Raw genomic sequence first — 21,413 nt, forward strand, 5'->3', positions numbered from 1 at the left:
AGACATGTGGCGGAGGCCAGTCCCACTCACCAGCTCCCAGGCACGGTCGGGGTCCGCGAGCCGCTCGTCCCTGGACAACACAAACCGCAGGTCTTCATCCCTGTGGGGGGGCCGTCTGTCCCTCTTGGCCATGTGTACATGGGTCTGTCCTCACCCTGGACAGGTGGGGAGCGCCAGGCCGGTGATGGACGACACGCCTGTGCGGTGGACTCTGCACACGGCATGAGCGGGGGCGGGGGAGGGTGCTGGTGTTCCCTCAGGAGTGTCCCAAGGCCCAGGGGTGGAGGGGCCCCCGCGAAGCTGCGTCTCCGGGGATCCATCCCACAGGTTCAGGCAGAGGCCGAGCGGGAGAGCCTGCAGCAGGGAGCCCCCCTTGGGCAGCGGCCAGACCAGCCCAAGAACAGGCTGCTCCTGCCGGGCGACATGCTGATCCTGGTGGCCCTGTGCCTGCAGAACTTGAAGCTCAGAGAGGAGTTAGAGGGTGAGCAGAGCTCTGGAGAAGGCCCCCCAGGACTGGGCGCCCACCTGCTGCAGGTGTGGACAGCGAGGATGGAGACAGTGCTCCTCCTCCGTGGCGGGGGCTCCTGCTGGTCATGGTGACAGAGCCCTGCTTCCTGGTGACACGCGGGGCCGAGCAGGGTGCCAGGAGGGGCCCCTGGGTTCTGCGAGGTCTGGGACGGGCCAGAGGGGGGTTGGAGGTGGCGGGAAGCTGGGTGCCCAGCCCACGCTGACTGATGCTCTCTCCCCCTGTGTGCTAGGAGGCCGGCGACTCCCCGGACAGGTAGGGGCCGTCCTGTCCCCCTCGCGTGCCCGCACATCCACACCCACAGACTCGTGCCTGCACTCGGCCTCCCTGGGGTCCAGGGGGGTCCCTGCCCCACCGCCTCAGGCCCCCATGCAGCACACCAGGGCCGAGGCAGCAGGACGGCTGAGGTTTCTTGGTTTCTAGGAGCGCTCTGCAGAACGGAGAGTGCCTGCGGCTGGAGAAGAGGACGCTGAGCCCCCTGCTGCCGTCCTCTGGGCAGCCGCCACCAGCTGTTTCCTGGACCGCCCAGGTTCACCCCAACCCCCATCCCCGCCTCCCAACTCCCCCTCCTTCTGCTGGGCCAGTCCCCCAGGAGGCTGGCCCAGGAGTTTCTGGGCACCCGCATCTCCCGAGCAGGACCCCCTGGGCTCGTCCCTGCCACTCGGACCAGATGCCTGAGCCTTGCTCATGCTCGCGGCTGACCCCGCACACGTCAGGCCTGAGGCCACCATGCTGCCAGCGAGCAGACAGCAGTGCCTGCCTCTCCCCATGTCGTGCTAGGACAGGAGCGCCCAGTCCCCCACACGCACTCCAGAGTTCTGTGACCCCTTCCCATGAGCAGGACTGTGGCTGGACTGCGCAACAGAAAGGGCACGGAGTGTCCCTCCGGTCACTGTGCTACCCTGTGTGGTCACGGCAGGCAGGACTCCTCAGACACGGTCCACACTGGGCCGATGAAGCACGCGGGCCAGGCCAGGGACCCGCAGGCGGCCACTCGACTGGCAGCAGCCTCCGGCCCTCGGCCCACAGGGAGCAGGGCCCTCAGGCCAAGGCTGCAAAAGCACGAGTTCTGCCTACAGTGTGAGCCCGTCCCAGACGCTCCGACCCCGACACCGTGACAGCGGTCCCCGCTCCTGCCCGCGGCGTCGTCCTGCCGTCCCGGACACTCGGAAGCCGACAGTGGTCCCCAGCCAGGCTTGGACCCGAACCCCTACGTCCGCGTGTGTGATGAGTCTGGTGCGCCCTTGCCCTTGGCTCTGCAGGAACCTGGCCGGGGGCTCAGCTGCACGGGCCTTGTTCTCTCGCGTGCACGGTGGGGCTGCTCCTGCGGGCACCACCGCACGGGATGCCGGGAGGATTAAATGAGTGAACACCTAGTTCGTGTGTGTGTGAGCTCTCCCTCTGAGCCTGGCCCCTCCCCCCGGGCCATCACTTCCCCGTGAGGCCTGGTTGTGGCAGAAAACCCCTTTTCCTTCTTTACCCGTCAGTTCTAACAAAGCTCTTCTTTTCTTTGGAACGATCTCTGTCTTGGTGAACGAAGGTGCTGCTACTGTGTGTGTGTGGTGGGGACAAGAAATCAGGGGAACCCACGGCCGACAAGACAGGCTGCAGCCCTCCTGCGGGGCCTGGAGAGGGTGATGGCCGGGAGGGCGGCTCAGACCTGAGCACTTGTGGGGCAGGCGGGGACCCCGAGGGCCGATCCAGGATAAGCAGGCCCCCGCAGCTGTCCCGAGTCACCGGGTCACCAGCAGTTGGCGTTTTTCAGAGAGGGGAACAGATGCAGGCCCTTCGTGGGGAGTGTGGCCGTGTGAGCTAGCTCCCCGGGACCCTGCATACCCCACAGCGGTTCAGGCCTGTGGGCCAGATGGGCGCTTCAGCCCTCACTGCGTGACCTCGGCTACAGACCCCCCGCACGTGAGACGGGACTCCGCAGGGACAGCTTAAGGGACGTACTGCACGCCCGTCCTCTCGCAGCTGCGGACCGGGCCGCTCATGTCTTACCAGGCCCGCCAACACCAACAGAAACACAGGCCAGTTCTCAGTGGACCCCAGGTGTGGGGCTTCGGGTGTGTATTACCATCACTCAGAGACTTACACGCATCTACAGTTTTGAATATAACGTTTTCTGGGAATATATATATATTTTAATATTTATCTATTTGACAGAGAGACAGCGAGAGAGGGAACACAGCAGGGGGTGTGGGAGAGGGAGAAGCAGGCTTCTCACTGAGCGGGGAGCCCGACACAGGGCTGGATCCCAGGACCCCGGGATCATGACCTGGGTCGAAGGCAGATGCTTTAACTCACCAAGCCACCCAAGTGCCCCTTCCCCGAATATATTTTATAGACATTGTGAACGTGCCCAGAGGATGCGCTCAGCCCCGTGCAGCTGCTGCTCCTGGGCCCACGTGTCCTCTGCCTGTGCCCCAAGGCGGACAGGCAGATCCCCAGGAACTGGCCTTGGCCTGCATGGGCTCCCGGGCCCATGGGGAGGTGACCCCACTTCAGTTTGTGTTTAAGGAGAGTGAACAGTGCTGACGATGTTGTCAGGGAGTGGCACGTTCGCTCGGAGTGGAAGACGAGCCCCAGGCCACAGAGGGCGTGAGAACCATACTCTGCACACAGCCTCTCATGTTCCCCCTGACCCCGACCCCAGGGCGGCTGACGTCCCTCCCTCTCCATGCCCCGCAGCCCTGGCTCTCTCCCTTCCCCACAACAATCCCCGGACACCAGTGAGTCCAGGCCTGGAGCCTCGTCCCCGCTGCTGCTGGTCACCCCTGCGGGGAATCCACAGCTTTGTGCGTGGGCGCATCTCTGCCCCACAGCGCAGCTCTCTGGGCCTCACCCTTCCCACCACCCCGTTCTCGAGCCCAGACTGTGGCTGCCGCCACAAGGGACCGTGTGGGCCGCCGGTGACTGTGTCCGGCCTTGCATCTCAGCTGACGTGTGTCGGGGGCGGGAGGCCGCAGGCGGGGTCAGGGTCTGGTCGCCCAGTGTCCAAGGGCTGCAGGGCCAGCCAGTCCGGCCTCTGCCGACCTTCTCCCCTCACTGGGCACACGCGTCCTACAGCAGTCCTTCCCAGGAAGCCTTCCCCGCCGGGCTGGGCCCCATGCCCTGAGCTCTCCCACCGCCCCCTCTGTGACGTCCCCTTGCTGCCTCTGTCCAGTCCGGGAGCTCCTCCAGATGCCAGATTTTTTTCATTTTCACAGCAGCAGTGGCCCCCATCCTGCCTGGTTCACAGGTAGCACACAAAAAATGTTTCCCGAAGGCACACGTATACGAACCCTCATTTCTCTGGAAAAAGACAGAATGAAGAGAGGTGCCTTGCCCCAGATCACACAGTGGTGGCCACAGGCTGGTCTCCAGCCCAGTCTTCTGGCCCCAGCCCAGGACTCCTGTGTCCCTGGAGCCCCAGGCTGTCCACAGGTGTCAGGGAAGAGGCCTGATCAGCACATGGGGTCACCCACCTTGCCCTTCAAGTCCTCACCCTGCCAGGCTTCCACCCCGTCCCCCAGGGAGCTGGTAGGGGTGGCGTTCGCACCATCCTCCAGGGAGCTGGTCCCAGCAGAGGGTGACCGCCTCTCTCAGGAACTCACGGAGAAGCTGGACCCTCGGCCCCAGAGCCCAAAGAAGGGAAAGACCTTCTGGGTGAAGGAGGCCGTGAAGGTGTAGATGGGCTCCTGGCTGACCGCATTGACGAAGGTCACCCAGCCCACCTCGTAGTCCAGGGACACGCGCACCTGTCTGGGCTGCTCCTGCAGCGCTAGCCTCGTGGGGAAGGAGCCCAGCGCTGACACGAAGCCCCAGGCCAGCCTCACGGCCCACACACCCTCCTCCGGCCGCAGCCGTAGCTCCCCCTTCCGCCTCACGGCCTCGCTCACCACGCCCACCGTGCAGCTGCCCCCGTGGGCCAGGTCCACCTTCACCAGCCACGTGTGTCTCCCCGCCGTGAAGCCACTGAGGGCCAGGACACAGGTGGCCCGGTCAAAGCGCTGGGGGCTGTCTGGCGAGCTCTGCCACTTGTAGGAGAACTGCGCGCGCCGCCGGTCCTCAGATAAGAGGAGCTTGGGGTGGGAGGTCTGGGGGTCCAGGCAGATGTCCGCTGCAGAGGACAGAGACGGCAGCACCGCTTACGACCTGCGGGAGCAGCTAATGCCCCGCCTCCGCCTGCTAGTGTCATTCTCCACATCACCGTGCCTGTGGCACGCGTGTCTCCCAGAACCATGCCAGGAGTCCCGATGCTCTGACTTCCCCGCAGACCACCCAGGACAGAGTCCGGGCTTTGAGCAGCCCGACCAGTGACGGTGTGTGCTCCCGCCTGCCCACAGACGCCCGGGCTCCACACCCGCCGTCCTCGGCTCAGTGCCGGCCTTGGAGGGCAGCCCTGTCCCTGCAAACGCGTGGCCTCCCGAGGCTGTGCCTGCCCTGCTGCCACTGGCCCCCACTCCTCCTGCCTCTGGCCCCCACCCCTCCTGCCTCTGAGACCTCCAGGGCCGAGAGGACCTCGGCTCCGTCCCAGCGGCCGGCGCACGCCTGGTCTGACCCCGCGAGCGCTCGGGCTCGCCTGAGGCTTATTCCTGCTGCCTCCATGATTTTAAATCCGTCCGAGTCAGAGGGCCGCTTCCCAGCACGAAACATAGCACGGACCCTGCACAGTGTGGCCTTCAGGTGGGACGGTTCTAGATGCAGGTGTGGCCGTGGCCCAGCAGCGCAAGGCGCCCGGGTCTCTGGCCGACAGGTGCCGTGGGTGGCTCCTGCGCCAGCTGCCTTCCCGCTAACTGTGCCGTTAAACTCCGCAGAGACCAAGCGCGCTTTCCAGTGATTCCAACGGTGGGATTCCAAACCCAGATCAGAGTCCCCTCGCCCAGGAAACCCTTCTTGATGACCCTCGTCCCGGCTGGTGTGACCTTTGTCCCTGCCCGTCAGGTGCAGATGAGAACACGCGCTTCGTGACAGGGTGTGTGTGTGTGTGTGTGCATGTGTGTGCGCGCGGGCAGGGGACTCCGGGGCGCCTGGCAGGGGACCCGACGACACACGGCTTCCCCGCCCCCGCCCATCCTGGCACAGGCTGCCTACCTGGCTCAGAATCCAGTTCGCAGCACAGCTTCTCTGTGAAGAGGAACAAACCAGGATGAGCTCTCGTTTGTCTTGTGAAACCACACCCCACTCAGTGGTGAGGAGACTGGCCCCAGCAGGGAGGGACGGGACAGGGACAGCAGACAGACCCCCAGACCCGTGCTTCTGGCCCCAGTCAGCATCCGGAGCAGCAGCGACAGCGTGCGTCTGACTCTGGGGCCTGGGGGCAGCCGCCTGGCCCTGGGGGGCCTGTGTCTGCCTTGTGCAGCCTCTCACATGGGGCAGAGCATGTGCCCCAGAAACATCGACCAGAAGAACAGAAAAGGGGGTGAATTGAGTTCTTACTCTCCTGGGAAATTTTTGGAACAAAGGTCAGATTTGATTAGAGGACAACATCCCTCACGGCCAGGTCGCTGGGTGTGCTTGCTGGCAGGCTCCAGTGTGGGCCCATCCAGGTGACGTTGCTGTGGGCGGGCCATGTGGAAAAGGGCAGCATCATCCCTGACGTCAGGGACAGGGCGCTGGCAGAGCCACATGCCTGACTCACGCCCGGCATCACACCCATTCCCACCAGCATGGCCTGTTCCAGGAACACGGGCCCAGTCGCCACAGGGGCCTGGAGTGCCGGCCAGATGGGGGAGGGGGAGATGCGAGAGAGTCAGCAGCCCCACGGCACGAAGAAACACTCTGCCTAATTAGCCAAGTTCATCATCAGAAACTTACCATGTATGACAAGTGCCTCTGCAGACTTTTTAAATTATCAAAAACGACGGATTTTGTTAATCATTATTTTTTATATTGTTCAAGGTCAGCAGATCAGATTTACTTGTGTAATTATTTTTCAGATCAGTTAATTTTTTTCCAGAGACCTTCATCTCTATTACTACCGTGTTACGTTAATCTGACCGGCAGATTTTACCAACACGTGCAAAGAAGGACAGCCCAGGAAGGCACCAGAAGGGTACGAGCCAAAGGTCACTCAAGCCTTGGGCAGTGGTGGAGTGTGGGGGGCGTTCCCAGTCCCAGGCTTCATGGACCCCCATGCCCGGGGAAACCCTGGGGTCCTCTTACCCAGAAACATCTCCATCTCCATCCTCAGCGGGACAGCCTGCTGGGGGAAGTCCCGAATCCTCTGGCCCAGCTCAGGGGACACAGCCTCTGGTTTCCGGCACTTTCTGGTTTCACATCTAGGGGCACGGAAAGAGTGGGGTTTCTCCAGACTCAGCTGGCCCCCTGTGAACCGGGCACAGGGGAAGCAGGTCCCACAGGCAGACACACTTCCTCGGGGACGCACCCCACTGCCCACCGTTGGGCAGCTGCACGTGCAAATGCACACATGTGTATGAAGTTGTGCCGCTGATGGGACAAGGCTGTGGGCATGCAAGGGTCGGGCTTGTGACGCCGTGTGAGCATGCCCGCGGGAGACGAGGGAATGGCAGCTTACCTTATCAGAGTACTTCTGATGTCCTAGGAGAAAGAGGGGAGAGCAGGAGTTCAGACAAACACCATGTTGCCACAGAGGAAAAGCACCCAAGATCCTGCAGCCGCTGAGTTCTGGGGCTAGTGAGGCATCTGGGGTCACAGAGGCCGCCCCTGATCCCACGCGACCACACAGCAGAAGGACCTGGCAGCCAGCTGGAGGCCAAGGCCCCTGCTCTCAGTCCCGTAAACCGGGAGTGTGGCCCCCAGTCACGCTGCCATCTGATGCCTCGCTGGGCGCCCGCTATCTCCGGAACAGCTTCCTGAGTGCTGGGTGGCCCCACAGCATACCCGGCCTCGGAAACAGCACAGGACATCTCTTTGCAGAGCATGAGATGCTTTTCAAACTGCTCGTTTCCACTGTATTTTCCTGTTGGAGTCTCACAGCATCCCTGAGAGGCAGGTAAGAAAAGGGCCCCCCAAGTCGATGGACGTGGGACAGTGAGAAGCCAGGATGCAGAGTGACTGAGGCCTGTCTGGGGAGCAGGCGCTGGAATTCAGGACCTCTCTTGCCCTCGGGGTGAAGGGGAGGTGGCTCAGACATGGGAGGGCGCTGGAAGTCAGAGGCGGCCGCAGGTGGGGCGGTCTCACCGTCAGGAGCTCTCGGGCCGGCCTCCCGTTCTTCTCCTCCAGCTCGGAGATCAGGCTGCTGAACCGGCAGATCTCCTCGCTGACCAGGACATCGAACGCGTCCCGTTGCTTCAGGATGTCCCCATCCAGCTCCTCCAGCTGGGCCAGGAGGATGCTCTGCTGCTCCTCCAGGAACTGGCTGAGGTGTGCAAACTCGAAGACCACTTTCTGTCTCTTGGTGGCAACCTGACACTGAAGGGGCAGGAGGGGAGGCCGGGAGGGGTGATGCCTCCTCCTCCTCCTCCTCTCCCTCCCTTTCTTCTGCTTCCCTTTCCTTCATTTTCCCCAGTTAGTTCACCCCCGTCTCCCTCCGGCCCAGATCCACGTCCTCCTCCTTGGGTGGAGAATTGGAGCCCCCGCCCCAGGTCCCTAGATGGAGCGGGAACTGCTGTGGCCTCCTTCCCTCCTGCCAGGCGGTTTCTGGGAGCTGACGGCCCGGCATGGCGTTGGCCCCTTCCGTTTGGGCTTCTAGAAGCCTAGCCGAGGAGGCGGTGGGACAGCCCGCCTCTTGCCTCTCACAGGGCGCCCTCTCCCCTCAGCACAAGGCTGTGTCCTGGGCCGAATCGCTTTCAGTCCTTATAGCCTTACAGCGGGTCTGGGAGGTCCTGCCGACTCCCACCTCACGCCGAGCAGAGATGAGCTCGTTTGGGTGGGAGTCAGCTAGAGTGGTCACTAGAGTGACCCCCCAGTCCCCATGCTACGTGGCCTTGGCTTCAGGGGGCCGCTGGATCCCGGGGGGCGGAGGGACAAGGTCCGGGGAGCAGATGGAGACCTACCAGGAGGACTTGTATCCTTTCGTTTTCTCTCGACCGGATTCTTTGAATCTCCTCTCTCTCTTTCCTTAGACACTCAAGACACTTCTGTATTTGTTCCTGGAGAGAAAGCGTATGTAGTATGTTACACAGAAGCAATGACTCGTGAAGAGGACATGACCTGACGGAGGGAGCACCCCTGGCTGACAACACCTGTGTCCCAACTGTCCGCAGCATCTGGCTCTCTCCAGGCCCTTTCCTTCTCGCTGTGCTCTCCAGGAAACTCTCCCTGTGCCAACACAGCCCATGACTCAGTTTCCCCATCCGAGGCTGGCTGTCTTCAGCTTAAAAACCCTAATTTGTTGGGGTGCCTGGGTGGCTCAGTGGGTTAAGCCTCTGCCTTCGGCTCAGGTCATGATCTCAGGGTCCTGGGATTGAGCCCCACATCGGGCTCTCTGCTCAGTGAGGAGCCTGCTCCCCCACTCTCTCTCTCTGCCTGCCTCTCTGCCTACTTGTGATCTCTGTCTGTCAAATAAATAAATAAAATCTTTAAAAAACAACAACCCTAATTTGTTTTGTCTCTGGTAAGCTAGGCCTGGGATCTGTCCCGAGCCTGATATGCCCTTCCTTGAAAGTGTTCCGACTTGCTCACATCTCTCTCAGAGGGAACGCATACACACAGTCCCTTGTTGTGAATAGAACCCATTTTCTGTGTCTGATTCCAGATGGGAGAAGACACTTGGATAACATAAAAATAGCCGACACACTGCTGTAAAAACGGCTTGGTGTGGAGTAGAGTAGGAACAGGAACTCACACACGAACATCCACATAGGGACACTGAGAAAGACAGAGAGTGCTCTCTCGTCAGATGCTGGCGAGCTCGTGGACACGCAGTGGATGACGGGGAGGACCACACACCCGGGTTTGCCCCCCTGCACGCAAACACTGGTTTATTCACCAACACGAGCACACAGGCCTCCCTGCACACACCACATGCACGTCGTGCACATCACACTGTCTGCACTATTGTCCCCCAAATGCAGACACCCTCAGACGTGCGGGGCTGGCCCAAGTGGCCACCCAAACAGTCCACGCATCCTTGTTGAGCCCCGGAATCTGTGGCCATATGTGAGCAACACGGAACATGCTACAGCACGCCTGGGGCTCTTGCCCGAGGGAGGACAGGGAGAGGGAGACGGGCTATGCCCCGGACCCCCGCGTGCCCTCTCCTACCCTGTAGGGCCCTGCTGCCTCGTCCAGGAAGCGCACGGTGTGGGCTCGGTGCTCCCAGGCCTCCCGGCACACCACACACAGCTGCATCTCATCGTCCTCACAGAAGAAGTAGACCTTCTCCCCGTGCTCCCTGCAGATGTCCTCTGCCTCGGAGTCCGGCGAAGACACCAGCTTGAGGTGCTCGATGCTCTCCACCACGCTGGCCAACTGCCAGTTGGGCCGGAAGCTCCCCGGGCGGAAGGGCTCCTTGCAGAGGGGGCAGGGGAGGGCCTCCCCGTGGAGGGCCTCCCCGGGGTCCGTGCCTGGGATCTCGCAGTAGCGTGTGAGGCAGCCCCGGCAGAAGTTGTGGCCACAGTCGATGGTGACCGGCTCCCTCAGGGTGCCCTGGCAGATGGGACAGTTGACCTCATCTGCCAGGCTGGTCACGGAGGCAGCTGTGGCCATGGCCCCGCTGTGCCCGTTGGCACCTCAAGGTCACTCTCTGTGTGGGGCTGAGCTGGAAGGATCTGGGAAAACAGCAAGAACACACACTCGTCCTCACACGGCCAGACACGGCCATGTCGTAGATACGCACAGACACCCTGGTGGTCGTGAACGGGCAGGCACACACACAGACATGTGCGCACACACAGACGCGCACTCACATGTGCACACAGACGCGCGCACAGACACGCGCACACGCACCCCCGAGGACAGGGCACTCACCTGATGCCACGGTCCTCTTGTCCTCCTCCCAAAGGAGCGGACGCCCCCGCTCCAGGAGAGGGAGGAAGGAGGCCCGGCATTCCAGAGCCGTCCTCAGGCACCGTCTGGGCTCAGCCCACAGCCCAGGGCGCGGCGTCTGACCCGTCCCTGTGCCTGCGCTCGCGGTATCTTCGCCGTCCACAACTGGCAGAGATAGTCCTTGTTTGGGGTGGGAGGTGGACCCGGTCGGGGACCGGAGAGGCCACACCAGCCCCCTGCGGTAGGACCAGCTGCCCCCAGGGAGATATGGTATCGGCCGGCGCAGCGAGCGGGAGGGCGCAGATAAGCTGGCTGCGCTCAGGGACACGTCCCCGGCCTGCCGCCGGCTTCCACGGAGGCGAGAGTCAGCCCTGCGTGGGGAGCAGGGAGGAAACCGGGAACGGCCGGCACTTGTTCAGGACCCACCGCTCACGCCGGTGTCTGTCCGCGGTGCGCCTGGAGCCCCCCGCCGCTCCGGAGCGAGCCTGGCACTGCCAGCGCGGGACCCCGCGTGTGCATGGGGAGGTGCGGGCCCCCATCTGTGCTCAGATCTGAGCGCCCCAGAGCCGCGCCCCCATGCAAACACCACGGGAGCCACCTGTGCAATTCAAGTTTCCACCTGGCCGTATTTTAAAAAGGGAAGTTAATTTTAGTATTTTATTTAGCCCCAAATACAATCATTTCCACGTGTAACCAGTCTAAGAATTAGGAACGAGGTATTTTGCGTTCCTTCTAACAGGTGTATCGTTTGGAGAGCTGCGCGTCTTTGCTGGGACCCGCCACATTCCCGTGCTCGGTGGCGGCGTGGAGCTGCGGGCTCTGGGAGGGCGGTGGTGGGTGGCCGCCCCCGCCCGGGAGGGCCAGGGCGGTTGGGAAGGAAATGGGGTACACACAGCAGCTCAGGTGCAGAGTGAAGGAAACAGCGCAGGGCGGATGGCTAGCGTCAGAATGGGGTTCCCCTGGGTTTTATGCACAGATGCAAGGAGCGGATGAACCGCAGCCTGGACCATCACGTGGGGGAAGCACAGGGGCTGGGGGCACAGGCCCTGAGCTAAGGAGACTCGGACTGACCCCTGCATCGCAGCTCTCCAACTCCATGACCTCAGGGAAGTCGGTTCACATGTCATGCTGTCAAGTGAAGGTAATCACACCTGTCCCGAAGGGCTGTTAAAAACGGAAGTGGACTGTATGGGGACACTGGCTCCCCGGCTGGCGGCGGCAGAGGTGAGGAGGTCTGCCTGGGTGGGTAAGGTGAGCCGAGAGGGAGGCAGAGGAGTGGCTGGAGAACCCCTCCCTCCGCAGTCTGGACTTTGACACCGAGCGCACACCTGAGAGTGGAAGCTGGTGGCTCCCACAGGCTCAGTGGACAGGAAGCAATGTCACCTCCCTGTGTTTCCTCCTAGAACTCTCCACCCCACAGCGGTCAAGGGTGGGGTTCCAGGAAACCCATCTCCCTGTGAGCTCATGCATGCTGGGCTCCCCACCCCAGGGACAGAAGGACGCGACAGGAGCGGAGGACAGACTGACCAGGCTCCTGCTGGGAAATGCTGGGTCACTTCAAGTGCCCTGGAGTTTGAACCTACTCAGCTGATGGGTGGTGGCGGTGGCTTCCCAGGCCGAACCCTCCCGCTTTCTTGCAGCCTCCTATTGTGTTCCCTCCATGACTCACGCAGGAGTGACGGATATCAGGGACAGGGGATTTGGTGGCCTGAGGCAGAGGCCTCTGTGGACAGGCCGCAGACAGCAGCGGGGTGCCCTCTGTGCCTTCCCGTGAGGAGCCCACCCATGCAGCCTGCAAGGGAACACTGGAGGATGCAGTAATCTGCACCCGTGGACACATCTTCTGCCAGGCTGTGCCTCCCCCCACCCTCCCGGATGGGGGCCCGGCCCTCCTGCCAGGTGCTGCCTTGTGTACTCTGCAAGCAGAAGGAGCCCACCCAGCCTCTCATGGTCCCTGTGCCCCTGGGCCCTCTGGGGGAGACGTGCTGTGAGGAGCACGGTGAGAAGATTTACTTCTTCTGTGAGATCGATGCTGAGTTGCTCTGTGTGGTCTGTCGGGAGAGTCCCTCCCACTGCACCCACCCTGCAGCCGTCCTCAATGGGGCCGTTCAGCCCTACCGGGTAAGAGGGACGGCTTTTGGGGGGCCTGTGTGGGCTGGGACAGCGTCCTGTTGCCCACCGTGGAGGGAACGGGTAGGGATCTGGACGAAGGACCATGGCTCCCCGTGGACGTGTGGCTGTTCACAGGCTCAGGGGGACCTCAGCCTCATGGGGCCCCATGGCGACAGGCACAGAGAGTTGCATCCGTGAACGAGTGCATGGGACGGTCTTCTGCCCACTGTGGGCAGGTGACCTTGGCCTCCCAGGACCCACACAGGGTATGGGATTTGCCAAGGCCGAGACTGCTGGGCTGAGAGGGATGCAAGGGAAGAGCAAGGCCGGCCTGCAGGAGCCCCTCTTCCTTGTGGGGGGGGGCATGACACGGCCCGCCTGGGCCCCCCTGCTCGCTCTGTCCATCCAGCCTCTGGGTCTACAAGTGATCTTCTCTGAAGCAGCTCTTGAGTCTTGGACTTATCCCCGCGACCGCTTCCAAATGCAGGCTCTCACCATCCTTGCCCAGACTTGCTCTGCCTCAAACGCTCTCCCTGTGTCCATTCTCGCTCTCCCTGTGTCCATTCTCGCCCTCTCGAAGCATCCTCCAATCTGCCAAAACACGCAGTAGACCATGTTGTTCCCCTGCGCCAAACCCTCCTGTGGGTCCCCGGCGCCAGGAAAGCTCGGCATGGTCACTGGGCCCCAGTGCCACCTGAGGGACAGTCCAGGCGTGTGTGGCACGCGCAGACCCTCTCTAGACCCACTGTAAGCACTTTCTGTCTCTGCAGCTTCCCCTTGCCCCTTGCCTCGCTGTGTTCCCACCAGCTGCTGGCACCCCGGACTCCGCCTTCCCTGTCCTTCAGGCGGGGCGGTGATCTCCAGGTGATCTCTGCAGGGATGAGGACCGCCCTGTTCACCTTTGAGTCTCTCCCCATCGCCGGTGCACCTGGGACTCAGCAGACGCTCTCTGTGAACTAAGCCGCCGCTCCCTGCCCGTTCTTCTCCCCACAGGACCATCTCTGGAGCCAGTTGAAAGCTCTGCGCCTGGAGAAGAGCAAGATGGAGGCCACATGGCAGCGGGAAGACAGGAAGCTCCAAGAGCTTCTGGTAAGTGCTTCTGATATCTGGTCTTCAGGGGCTTGAGGGAAGCTCCCTGTCAGGTACTCTTGTGCTGTCCTCATTCACGTCCTTGCCTCTCTGCGCGGGCATTCAGGGTCAAGGCTGTGGAATCCCAGAACTTCACGGCTAGAGATGGTTCTGAGTCCTGGCCCAGGACCCATCTTCTCAGCAGCTTTACAGAGAGAACAGGTCCGGGAGCGGAACGTCCCGCAGGGCAAAGCCCATGGTCACGATGACGTGGCTACAGCCCGGATCTCTCTCTCTCTTAACACTTACTTATTTGAGAGAGAGAGAATGGGAAGGGGAGAGGGAGAGAAACTGAAGCAGACTCCCAGCTGAGCTCAGAGCCCGCCCACGGAGCTGGCTCTCAGGACCCTGAGATCATGACCTGAGCTGAAATCGAGTCAGACGCTTCCGCGACTAAGCCAGCAGGTGTCCCTAGAAGCCGGGAGTCTTGGCCCAGAGCCACTCTTCCCATCCCATTCCGTGTGTCCTAAAGCACTGCCTTCAGATAGGAAGGGGTGGGTAGGTGTGTGAGGTGTCAGTGTCGCTGACCGCGGGGCTGGCCTGAGCACGTCGGGTGAGCTGTAGGGCCACCTCTCTGAGCTACACAGTCATCCAGGAGGAAAGCCGCAGTCTGAGAATTTCGGGTGCCTTGACCAAGGGAACAGAGTTGTGGGGCAGGAAGAGACCCGCAGCTCTCCTTGGCTCCCTTCCAAGCGTGCCGTGCGGAGGGCGATGTCAGGGGACAAGAGCGATGCCACACACTCGAACCACGGCCTGGTTCCTTCAGTGGCTCTTGGACGGACAACTCCCACCAGCTCCTCCTGACTCTAGGGAAGGCATGGTGAGGTGAGAGCCATGTTGCAGATGGGGAAGGGTGCTTGAGAAGCTCAACATGGCTCTGAGGGCATTCTGGGGCGTTGTTCTTAGACTCTCCGGTAAGACAGGGGCACAGCCCTCACCGCTGGCAAGTCTGTTCTGAGACCCATTCCGCCATAGTACTGAGAGAGCTAGGGACTCCCTGTGTCTTTGAGTCGTGACAATACAGGTGACCCTCCTGGAGACCAGCCTCCCCATCTTCCTCCTGGCCTGTTTCTCCATTTACCCCGCGCAGACTCACATTGAAAGCAAGAAGCAGCAGGTGGACGCGGCGTTTGGGAAGCTTCAGCAGGAGCTGGCGGACCAGCATGGTCTCCTGCAGGCCAGGCTACGCGAGCTGGAGCTGCAGACCTGCATGGAGAGGGACCAGTACAATTCCAAGTTCTCCGAGGAGATCACCAGGCTCGGAGCCCAGGCCCAGGAGCTGGAGGAGCAGAGCCAGCAGCCAGCCAGCGTCCTACTGCAAGTGAGGCCTTGCCCGCCCCGTGGGCTAGGGGAGGGGCCAACCAGGAGGGGACACGGGCAGAGGGCCCGGGATGCTGGGACAGGCGGGAAGGGCAAGTGGCCGTTGGTTCCACTGGAAGGGACTGCCAGGTCTCGGGTTGCACCAGCCCAGAGAGCTTACAGACTGCAGACCCAGGAAGGCCGGATGACTTGTCTACCCACTGTGGTCGTGTCAGGGACCTTGCAGTTGGGGGGCCTTGGGTTTGAGGACAGGGTCTTCCAGCCATGCGACCGGGGCGAGCCTCATGAGCCCTCTTAAATGTGGGGATAATAACAGCACCTCCCTCACAGAGCTCGTGCAAAGATGGTAGGAAACAGTCCATACGAAATGCTTAGCATGGTCCCTGGCTCACACAGATTATCATTCTTTTATCCCATTTCCCATCGGGTCCGGCGGGTAACTCGAGCCTGGACCCTGTTCCCCAGCAGCCCTCAAGCCCTGGAGGCAGAACACGGTCCCCAGAGAAGGCTAAGTCAAAGAAGCCAGCTCTAATGACCTGAGCAGAGTCCCAAATGAGCTGGGAGGCGGGATGTGACAGAGGTGTGATGAGTAGGGAACGGAGCAGACACAGGGCTCGGGAAGAGACAGCTCTGAGGCCGGATGATAAGGAGGACAGGCTGTGTGGAGTCTCCGGTGGGAAGGACGTGTGGACACTGAGTGCATGTTCTTTCTCTTTTGTAGGATGTCAGAGCCGACCAGAGCAGGTAGGGCCTTCTCCCAGTCCTGCCTCCTTGACACCTGGGATGTTCACTTTGTTCCTCTCACCTCTGTTCCCCTGGACACAGACCGAGGGGGGCCCTCTGTACCCTGCCCCCCACAGGAATGCAAATTCACTTTGACAGACAGACACACAGTCTCCACCTAAAGGGCTGTGCTCCAAGAGTCCGTTGTTTGGTATCAGGGATACGGTTTTCCCATGGAGGTGAAATTATAAGCCATAATCGTGTTTTTAGGCTGATGTAGGAACGCCTGTTTAGTTCTCAAAATTACTGGTACTCGAGTCAGCATTGAACAGCATGTAAACTGTAACTCCGAGGGGAGAGATTGTTTATAAACTGCGGTGGCACAGAGCGTGGGAGACTGGCATGTGTTTCCAGTCCTTTCCCAGCTCAGTGGCCCCATGTCCTTCAGGGGCTGCAGAAGCCACCACAAAGGGCAGCCCCTGGCCCCATGCTGTCCTCTGCTGTTTGCACTTGTGCCTTCTCTGTGCTCTGCAAAGAGCACTTGTTATTCAGCCACAGGGTCTGGACCTGGGGTCCAAGGCTTGGGAAGGGTCTCCCAAACTTTCTTTCTTTCTTTTTTTTTCTTTTTAAACATTTTATTTATTTATTTGTTAGAGAGAGAGAGCGAGCGTTAGCACGGCAGACAGAGTGGCAGGCAGAGGCAGAGAGAGAAGCAGGCTCCCTGCCGAGCAAGGAGCCCAGTGTGGGACTCGATCCCAGGACCCTGGGATCATGACCCGAGCCAAAGGCAGCCGTTTAACCAACTGGGCCACCCAGGCGTCCCATGTCTCCCAAACTTTCAAAGAGTGTTTGGGGTATAGAGCTAAAGGGCTGTGCAGTCCTTTAGCTGGTCTGATGAGGGCACCGAGCCTGCTCGAGGTCCTGCTGTGGGGGACAGGCAAGGACGGAGCTATTACCGGTTTTCTCTTATCTCCCCTCCCACCCCCTTTCCCCTAGTAATGAACAGCACTCAGATTAGAAAGAAGAGTTTTAAGGTCATTTTTCCACCGACACTGTACTGTCCTCTAGAGGCAAACAGGGTAATGATCTCTGCCCCTTCCAGCCTCCATAGACCCCAGACATTCTCTTAGAGGACCTACCTCTAATTCTTTTTTTTTTTTTTAATTTTTAAAAAGATTTTATTTATTTGACAGATATCACAAGTAGGCAGAGAGGCAGGCAGAGAGAGAGGAGGAAGCAGGCTCCCTGCTGAGCAGAGAGCCCGATGAGAGGCTCCATCCCAGGACCCTGAGATCATGACCAGAGCCGGAGGCAGAAGCTTCAACCCCCTGAACCCCCCAGGCACCCCTACCTATAATTCTTAAGGGCTGGTTGTCTGTAGGTATGAGACAAGGACTTTTGTGAATCCAGAGACAATTTCTCCAGACCTTGTCAAGAAGATCCGAGATTTCCACAGGAAAACACTCTCCCTCCCAGAGATGCTGAGGACCTTCTCAGGTAAAGGGGAGGGGCAGCAGCTTTCCCATCCCCCGCTGGTGGGACAGCTGTGTCCTCCTCCCGTCACCACCTTCCCCCTGCCTGCCAAGCCTGGCTCTTGGTGTCTTCCCTCTCTTAAGCCTTCCCTTGGTGGCCTCGCTCTGCTCAGTGGGACTGGTCCCGAGAGTATCTTCTCTCCCCAGGGACCTGCACTGGGCTGAGCGTCCAGGCAGGTGACGGCGGCTTGTGTCTCAGTAGACCACAGCAGAGGGCACAGAGCAGACGGCCATCTGCCGCCCCTGGGCTCACACGGTTCCCAGCTCTGCTCTTGGGAATGCTTGTGGGAAATCACAAGTCACACACCTTTCTGTTTCTGTTTCTCTCAGAAAACCTGGCGCATCATCTGGAAACAGACTCAGGTAAACAGCTGGGGGTTTGGGGATTCCTTCTCTCCTCTGTCCAGTCAGTCCAGAGCAGTTACCTCTGCGAAGTCTGGAGCCTGACCACTGGGTGGTCTGCTCTCGCTTTTGCTGGTTATGAGTCATGGCAAGCCAGTGTGCCTCCTGGTTCTGGTTCGTTCTCCTTAAAATGGAGCACACACTGGTTCGGACCCCATGGGAGGCCAGGACATAGAGGAATGCACACATGTAAAGGGCTTAGTGCTGTTCACGCTTGTTCCTTGTCTGATGTTATCTCCTCAAAAATAGTCATGAAACTCTTGGTTGGGCGTGTGTGTTCTGCCCAGCATTGCGCCAGACTCTGTGGACTTGAACAAATGCATAGTTTTTAAAAAACAGCGTCTATTTTACTTGATTTAACGTGCCAGAGGAACACCGGGGGATCTTGTTCCAAGGCAGACTCTGAATCACTGCACCCTGGCATGCCGGCCCCGGCTGCGCTCTGAGACGCACACCCTCAGGGCGCCGCACTGGCCCGCACGGCGCTAGACCGCGGTCCTCCGTCCGGGAACAGACCGCTGCCTCCCCCGCGCCGCGTGCGCCCGGGGCGCGTCCCTCCCAGCCCTGCTCTCTTCCCGCAGGGCCCGTCCCGCCGGACCCGCGCGCCCTCAGCCGGAGCCTGGCCCTCCCCGAGGACAGGAAGCCGGCGACGTTCACCCGGGACAAGCAGGACCTGATGCACAGCACCCTGCGCTCCGAGGGTGTCCCGGCGGCGCTGGGCACCCCCCGGCTGTCTCTCAAAGCTCCACCGCAGGTAGGTGCGGCGGGGAGCTCCTGGGGAGGCGGGTCGCGAGGGGGCGGGGCCTGAGCTCAGACCCCAGGCTCTCGCACCTGCTGCTCCCGGCGCGCCCCTGCCGGGCTGCGCCCCGCCGCAGAGGGCACCCGGTCTTCGTCGCCCGCTCGCCTGCTCATTGCCCTGCTTCGGCGGTCTGGGAAACAGGTTCTTGTCTGCCTCAGCGGCGGCGGGCGTCGTCCAAGGGACGCCGCCACGGAGACCAGGGGGCTGCTGGGGCACACGGGCAAAGCTGGGGAGCCCGCGCGCTTTAGAAAAAGAGAACAAAACACCACTACGCTAAAAACTGCCGGAGCTTCAGAAATAATCACCACGGGGAAAGCAAAGCTGAGCCGGGCTTGTTCTAATTGATGGAGCTGACTGTTGGGTTCCTGTTCCGTCGCGCGCTTGGAGACGCTGCAGGCGCAGGGCCTCTTCCTCCAGCCCCGGGACTCCCACGTCCCCTCCTTTCTGACATTAGGTCACGTTTCTTTCTTGTAGAGGGTGTCTAATAAAGTATAGGTACCGTCACACTTCTGCATGGCATGGGTCTCATCTGCGCAGGTCAGTGGGATCTCTGGGACCAGGACGCAGTCCTGTCCCTGATGGCACTGTTCCCTAAGATGACATGCTGTTCAGGTCTAAGGAACCTCTCGGATAGTCACTGTTATTACCATTATTATTACTGGATGATGGGGCTTTGGTTCACTTCTTGTGCACTGACCTAGTGTTTTGGACAAGCAAGCCTTTTTTTTTTTTGGCTTGAGTATGGAATTGAAAAAGCGAATGAGCCACCTACACTGTATTTCCAACTGTGACTAAATTTAGGGTGAGTGGCTCAGGTAATTTAGGGGTGTGGATAGGCACAGATGGAGGCTCTGGGCCAAAATTAAACTGCTCTGCATAAGAAAGAAAATGGAATTTGAAAGCTTAAGGAGTAGGAGAATGGGGAGCTGCCTGGGGGGAAATCACCCATTGGTGATCCCACAGGACAGTGTGAAACGCAGGGTTTGTGATGTAAACCACCCTTTATCTCTGGCGGGGTAGCCTCAGCCGCTGAACCCTGGGCTCAGTGCTTCTTTGTAAGCATTGCTGCTCTTGGGACTGTGAGAGCACTGAGCTCTGTCCGCTTCCGGCCAGAGCAGCCGGGCTGCTGGCTTATGTGAGGGGCTGCCATGCACTTGGAGTGCCTCAGAGAACCAGAGCGGTGGTTGTGAGGACGCACATGGGGTATGTAGGAGGACTCGGTCCACAGCCCAAGAACCGTGATTACAGCAGCCTGCGAGCCCCAGCCCAGGCCTCCCTCTTCTTGCTTTGCTCTGCACGCGGGGTGGTCTTCCTATCTGTGGGCAGTCTTGCTGGCTTCACTTGTGCCCTTTATTTCCCACTCCTGCCAATTCCCCCCTTTTCCTTGGACTTCAGGGCAGAGAGCTGTCTCAGTCATATTCCATGGGTCCTGGTGAGCAATCCGCAGCAGCCCAGGCGAGGTCCTCTCGTGTTCTCTACACTTTCCCCGATCTCCCTCGATTCTCTTTCCCATTCTCCTCACCCCCACAGGCACGACTCTCATGTTTTCACATGTCCTCGGCTACAGGGGGAGCTCTGAACATACCTAGTACAGGACTGTTTCTACCTTTTTTTGAGCTGCGATCTCGGCTTTAAGATCCAGGCATGTTGCTGTACATACATCTAGTTTATGGCTTCTAGAGTGTTCTACAGAACACGTCAGCTATGTCTCATTATACTTCCTTTCAGCAAAGAACATGTAGGTTACTGTCTCCTGCCCCGCTGAGTGGGGAGCCTGATGTGGGGCTCGATCCCAGGACCCCGAGATCATGACCTGAGCCGAAGGCAGATTCTTCACTGCCTGAGTCCCCCAGGCGTCCCAACTTTTCTGATGACTTTACCTGATAACGATGCAGTTCACTGCTGATGTGTTTCACAACCACATACAGATTCTTTAACCTGCCCAGGACCCTCTTGGCTGAGCCACCATCTACCTCGGTGCTTTGCAAACCTTAGCATTTAAACACCATCTGAGAGTTTTATTCAAATCAAGTTCTGACTACAAAGGTGTAGGGAGGGACTTGAGATTTTCTGAAAGTTCTCAGGGGATGCTAGGGCTGCAACCAGACCCCTCCAAGCAGGGATCTACATCACTGCCCCCACCCCGCACACCTTACTGTGGACCTTCAATCCCAGACTCCTGAGAAAGGCTTTTGATTGGTTTGGTACTGACTTTTGTGCCAGACTGTAAGTCTCTAGCCCGTGTGTGTCTGGGGACCCTTGATAACCTCCGCGGGGCCGATCACTGTGGCCGACGGATCCTGCTACAGCTCGTAGCCCTTTGGCTTGGTTGTTGTGGGGTCAAACCCTATGCTCTGCCAGAGGGAAGTTACTTAATTTCTCGGAGTCTTAGTCTTCTGTGAAAAAGCAATCAAAATGCCTGCTCTATAGGATTATATGTGGCTTAAATGGATTAATAGGCGTAATGCAGTTCTGGAACCCAACCCCAGTGTGGGGTAGATGGGTTTTCCTGACCCCGACGCCAATGATGTGGACCAGCTAGGTGTCCGGCAGATTCCACTCAATTCTGGCACCATCTACACGGGACGGCGTTGGATTTCCCAGGTTATGGGCTCAGGCCCGCCAGACTGCCCTCCACGTCAGATGCCTCACCCGCTGGCTGTAAATCAGAAGTTCCCATGTCCCTTTCCTTGGGTTCCACTAATTTTATGGAGTGACTCACAGAACTCAGGAAACCTGTTTACTCACTATATTATTGACCTATTGCAGATATTAAGGATCTGAATCAACAGCCAGATGAAGAGATACATAAGGGACGTGGTGAGCGAAGGGACTTCTGTCTTCGTGAAGCTTGAAGACCAGTGTGGCAGCGTGGGGGAAGCATTCTGGTCCCTGGCTGGGAGTTCTCTGTACGCCGTCCTCTGGAGTTTTCATGGAGGCTTCATTACGTAGGATAACTGATTAAATCAGTGGTCAT

The 21,413-nt window shown here is 59.8% G+C and overlaps 2 protein-coding genes across 2 annotated transcripts; one reads left to right on the forward strand and one right to left on the reverse strand.

Moving 5' to 3' along the window:
- Window positions 1–4,110: 4,110 nt before the first annotated feature.
- On the reverse strand, window positions 4,111–10,141 carry LOC111138633 (tripartite motif-containing protein 10-like). Its single transcript, XM_022490664.1, has 7 exons — window positions 9,698–10,141; window positions 8,488–8,583; window positions 7,673–7,903; window positions 7,047–7,069; window positions 6,674–6,789; window positions 5,603–5,635; window positions 4,111–4,628 (listed from the first exon to the last, which is right to left on the reverse strand). The coding sequence occupies exons 1-7, from the start codon at window positions 10,139–10,141 to the stop codon at window positions 4,111–4,113; spliced, it is 1,461 nt and encodes a 486-aa protein (XP_022346372.1).
- A 546-nt stretch (window positions 10,142–10,687) lies between these two features.
- LOC111138587 (tripartite motif containing 15) lies at window positions 10,688–20,015 on the forward strand. The gene is given in 10 exon segments (XM_022490603.1): window positions 10,688–10,945; window positions 12,154–12,267; window positions 12,269–12,541; window positions 13,526–13,621; window positions 14,751–14,981; window positions 15,702–15,724; window positions 17,085–17,200; window positions 17,566–17,598; window positions 18,219–18,391; window positions 20,004–20,015. Coding segments are annotated over 10 exon segments (1,329 nt in total).
- The last annotated feature ends 1,398 nt before the right edge of the window (window positions 20,016–21,413 follow it).

This window comes from Enhydra lutris, unplaced genomic scaffold, assembly GCF_002288905.1.
Source record: "Enhydra lutris kenyoni isolate GAN:26980312 unplaced genomic scaffold, ASM228890v2 scaffoldscaffold93, whole genome shotgun sequence".
Taxonomy (NCBI): Eukaryota; Metazoa; Chordata; class Mammalia; order Carnivora; family Mustelidae; genus Enhydra; species Enhydra lutris.

What these genes read in the sequence shown, in the direction of transcription:
- LOC111138633 (XM_022490664.1), bottom strand. Translation starts at nt 10,141, where the DNA reads ATGGCCACAGCTGCCTCCGTGACCAGCCTGGCAGATGAGGTCAACTGT. An exon ending in AAAGGATACAAGTCCTCCTG is followed by an intron (nt 7,904 to 8,487) that starts GTAGGTCTCCAT and finishes CTGCCCCTTCAG; the next exon opens with TGTCAGGTTGCCACCAAGAG. An exon ending in GGAGATGGAGATGTTTCTGG is followed by an intron (nt 5,636 to 6,673) that starts GTAAGAGGACCC and finishes TCCTCTTCACAG; the next exon opens with AGAAGCTGTGCTGCGAACTG.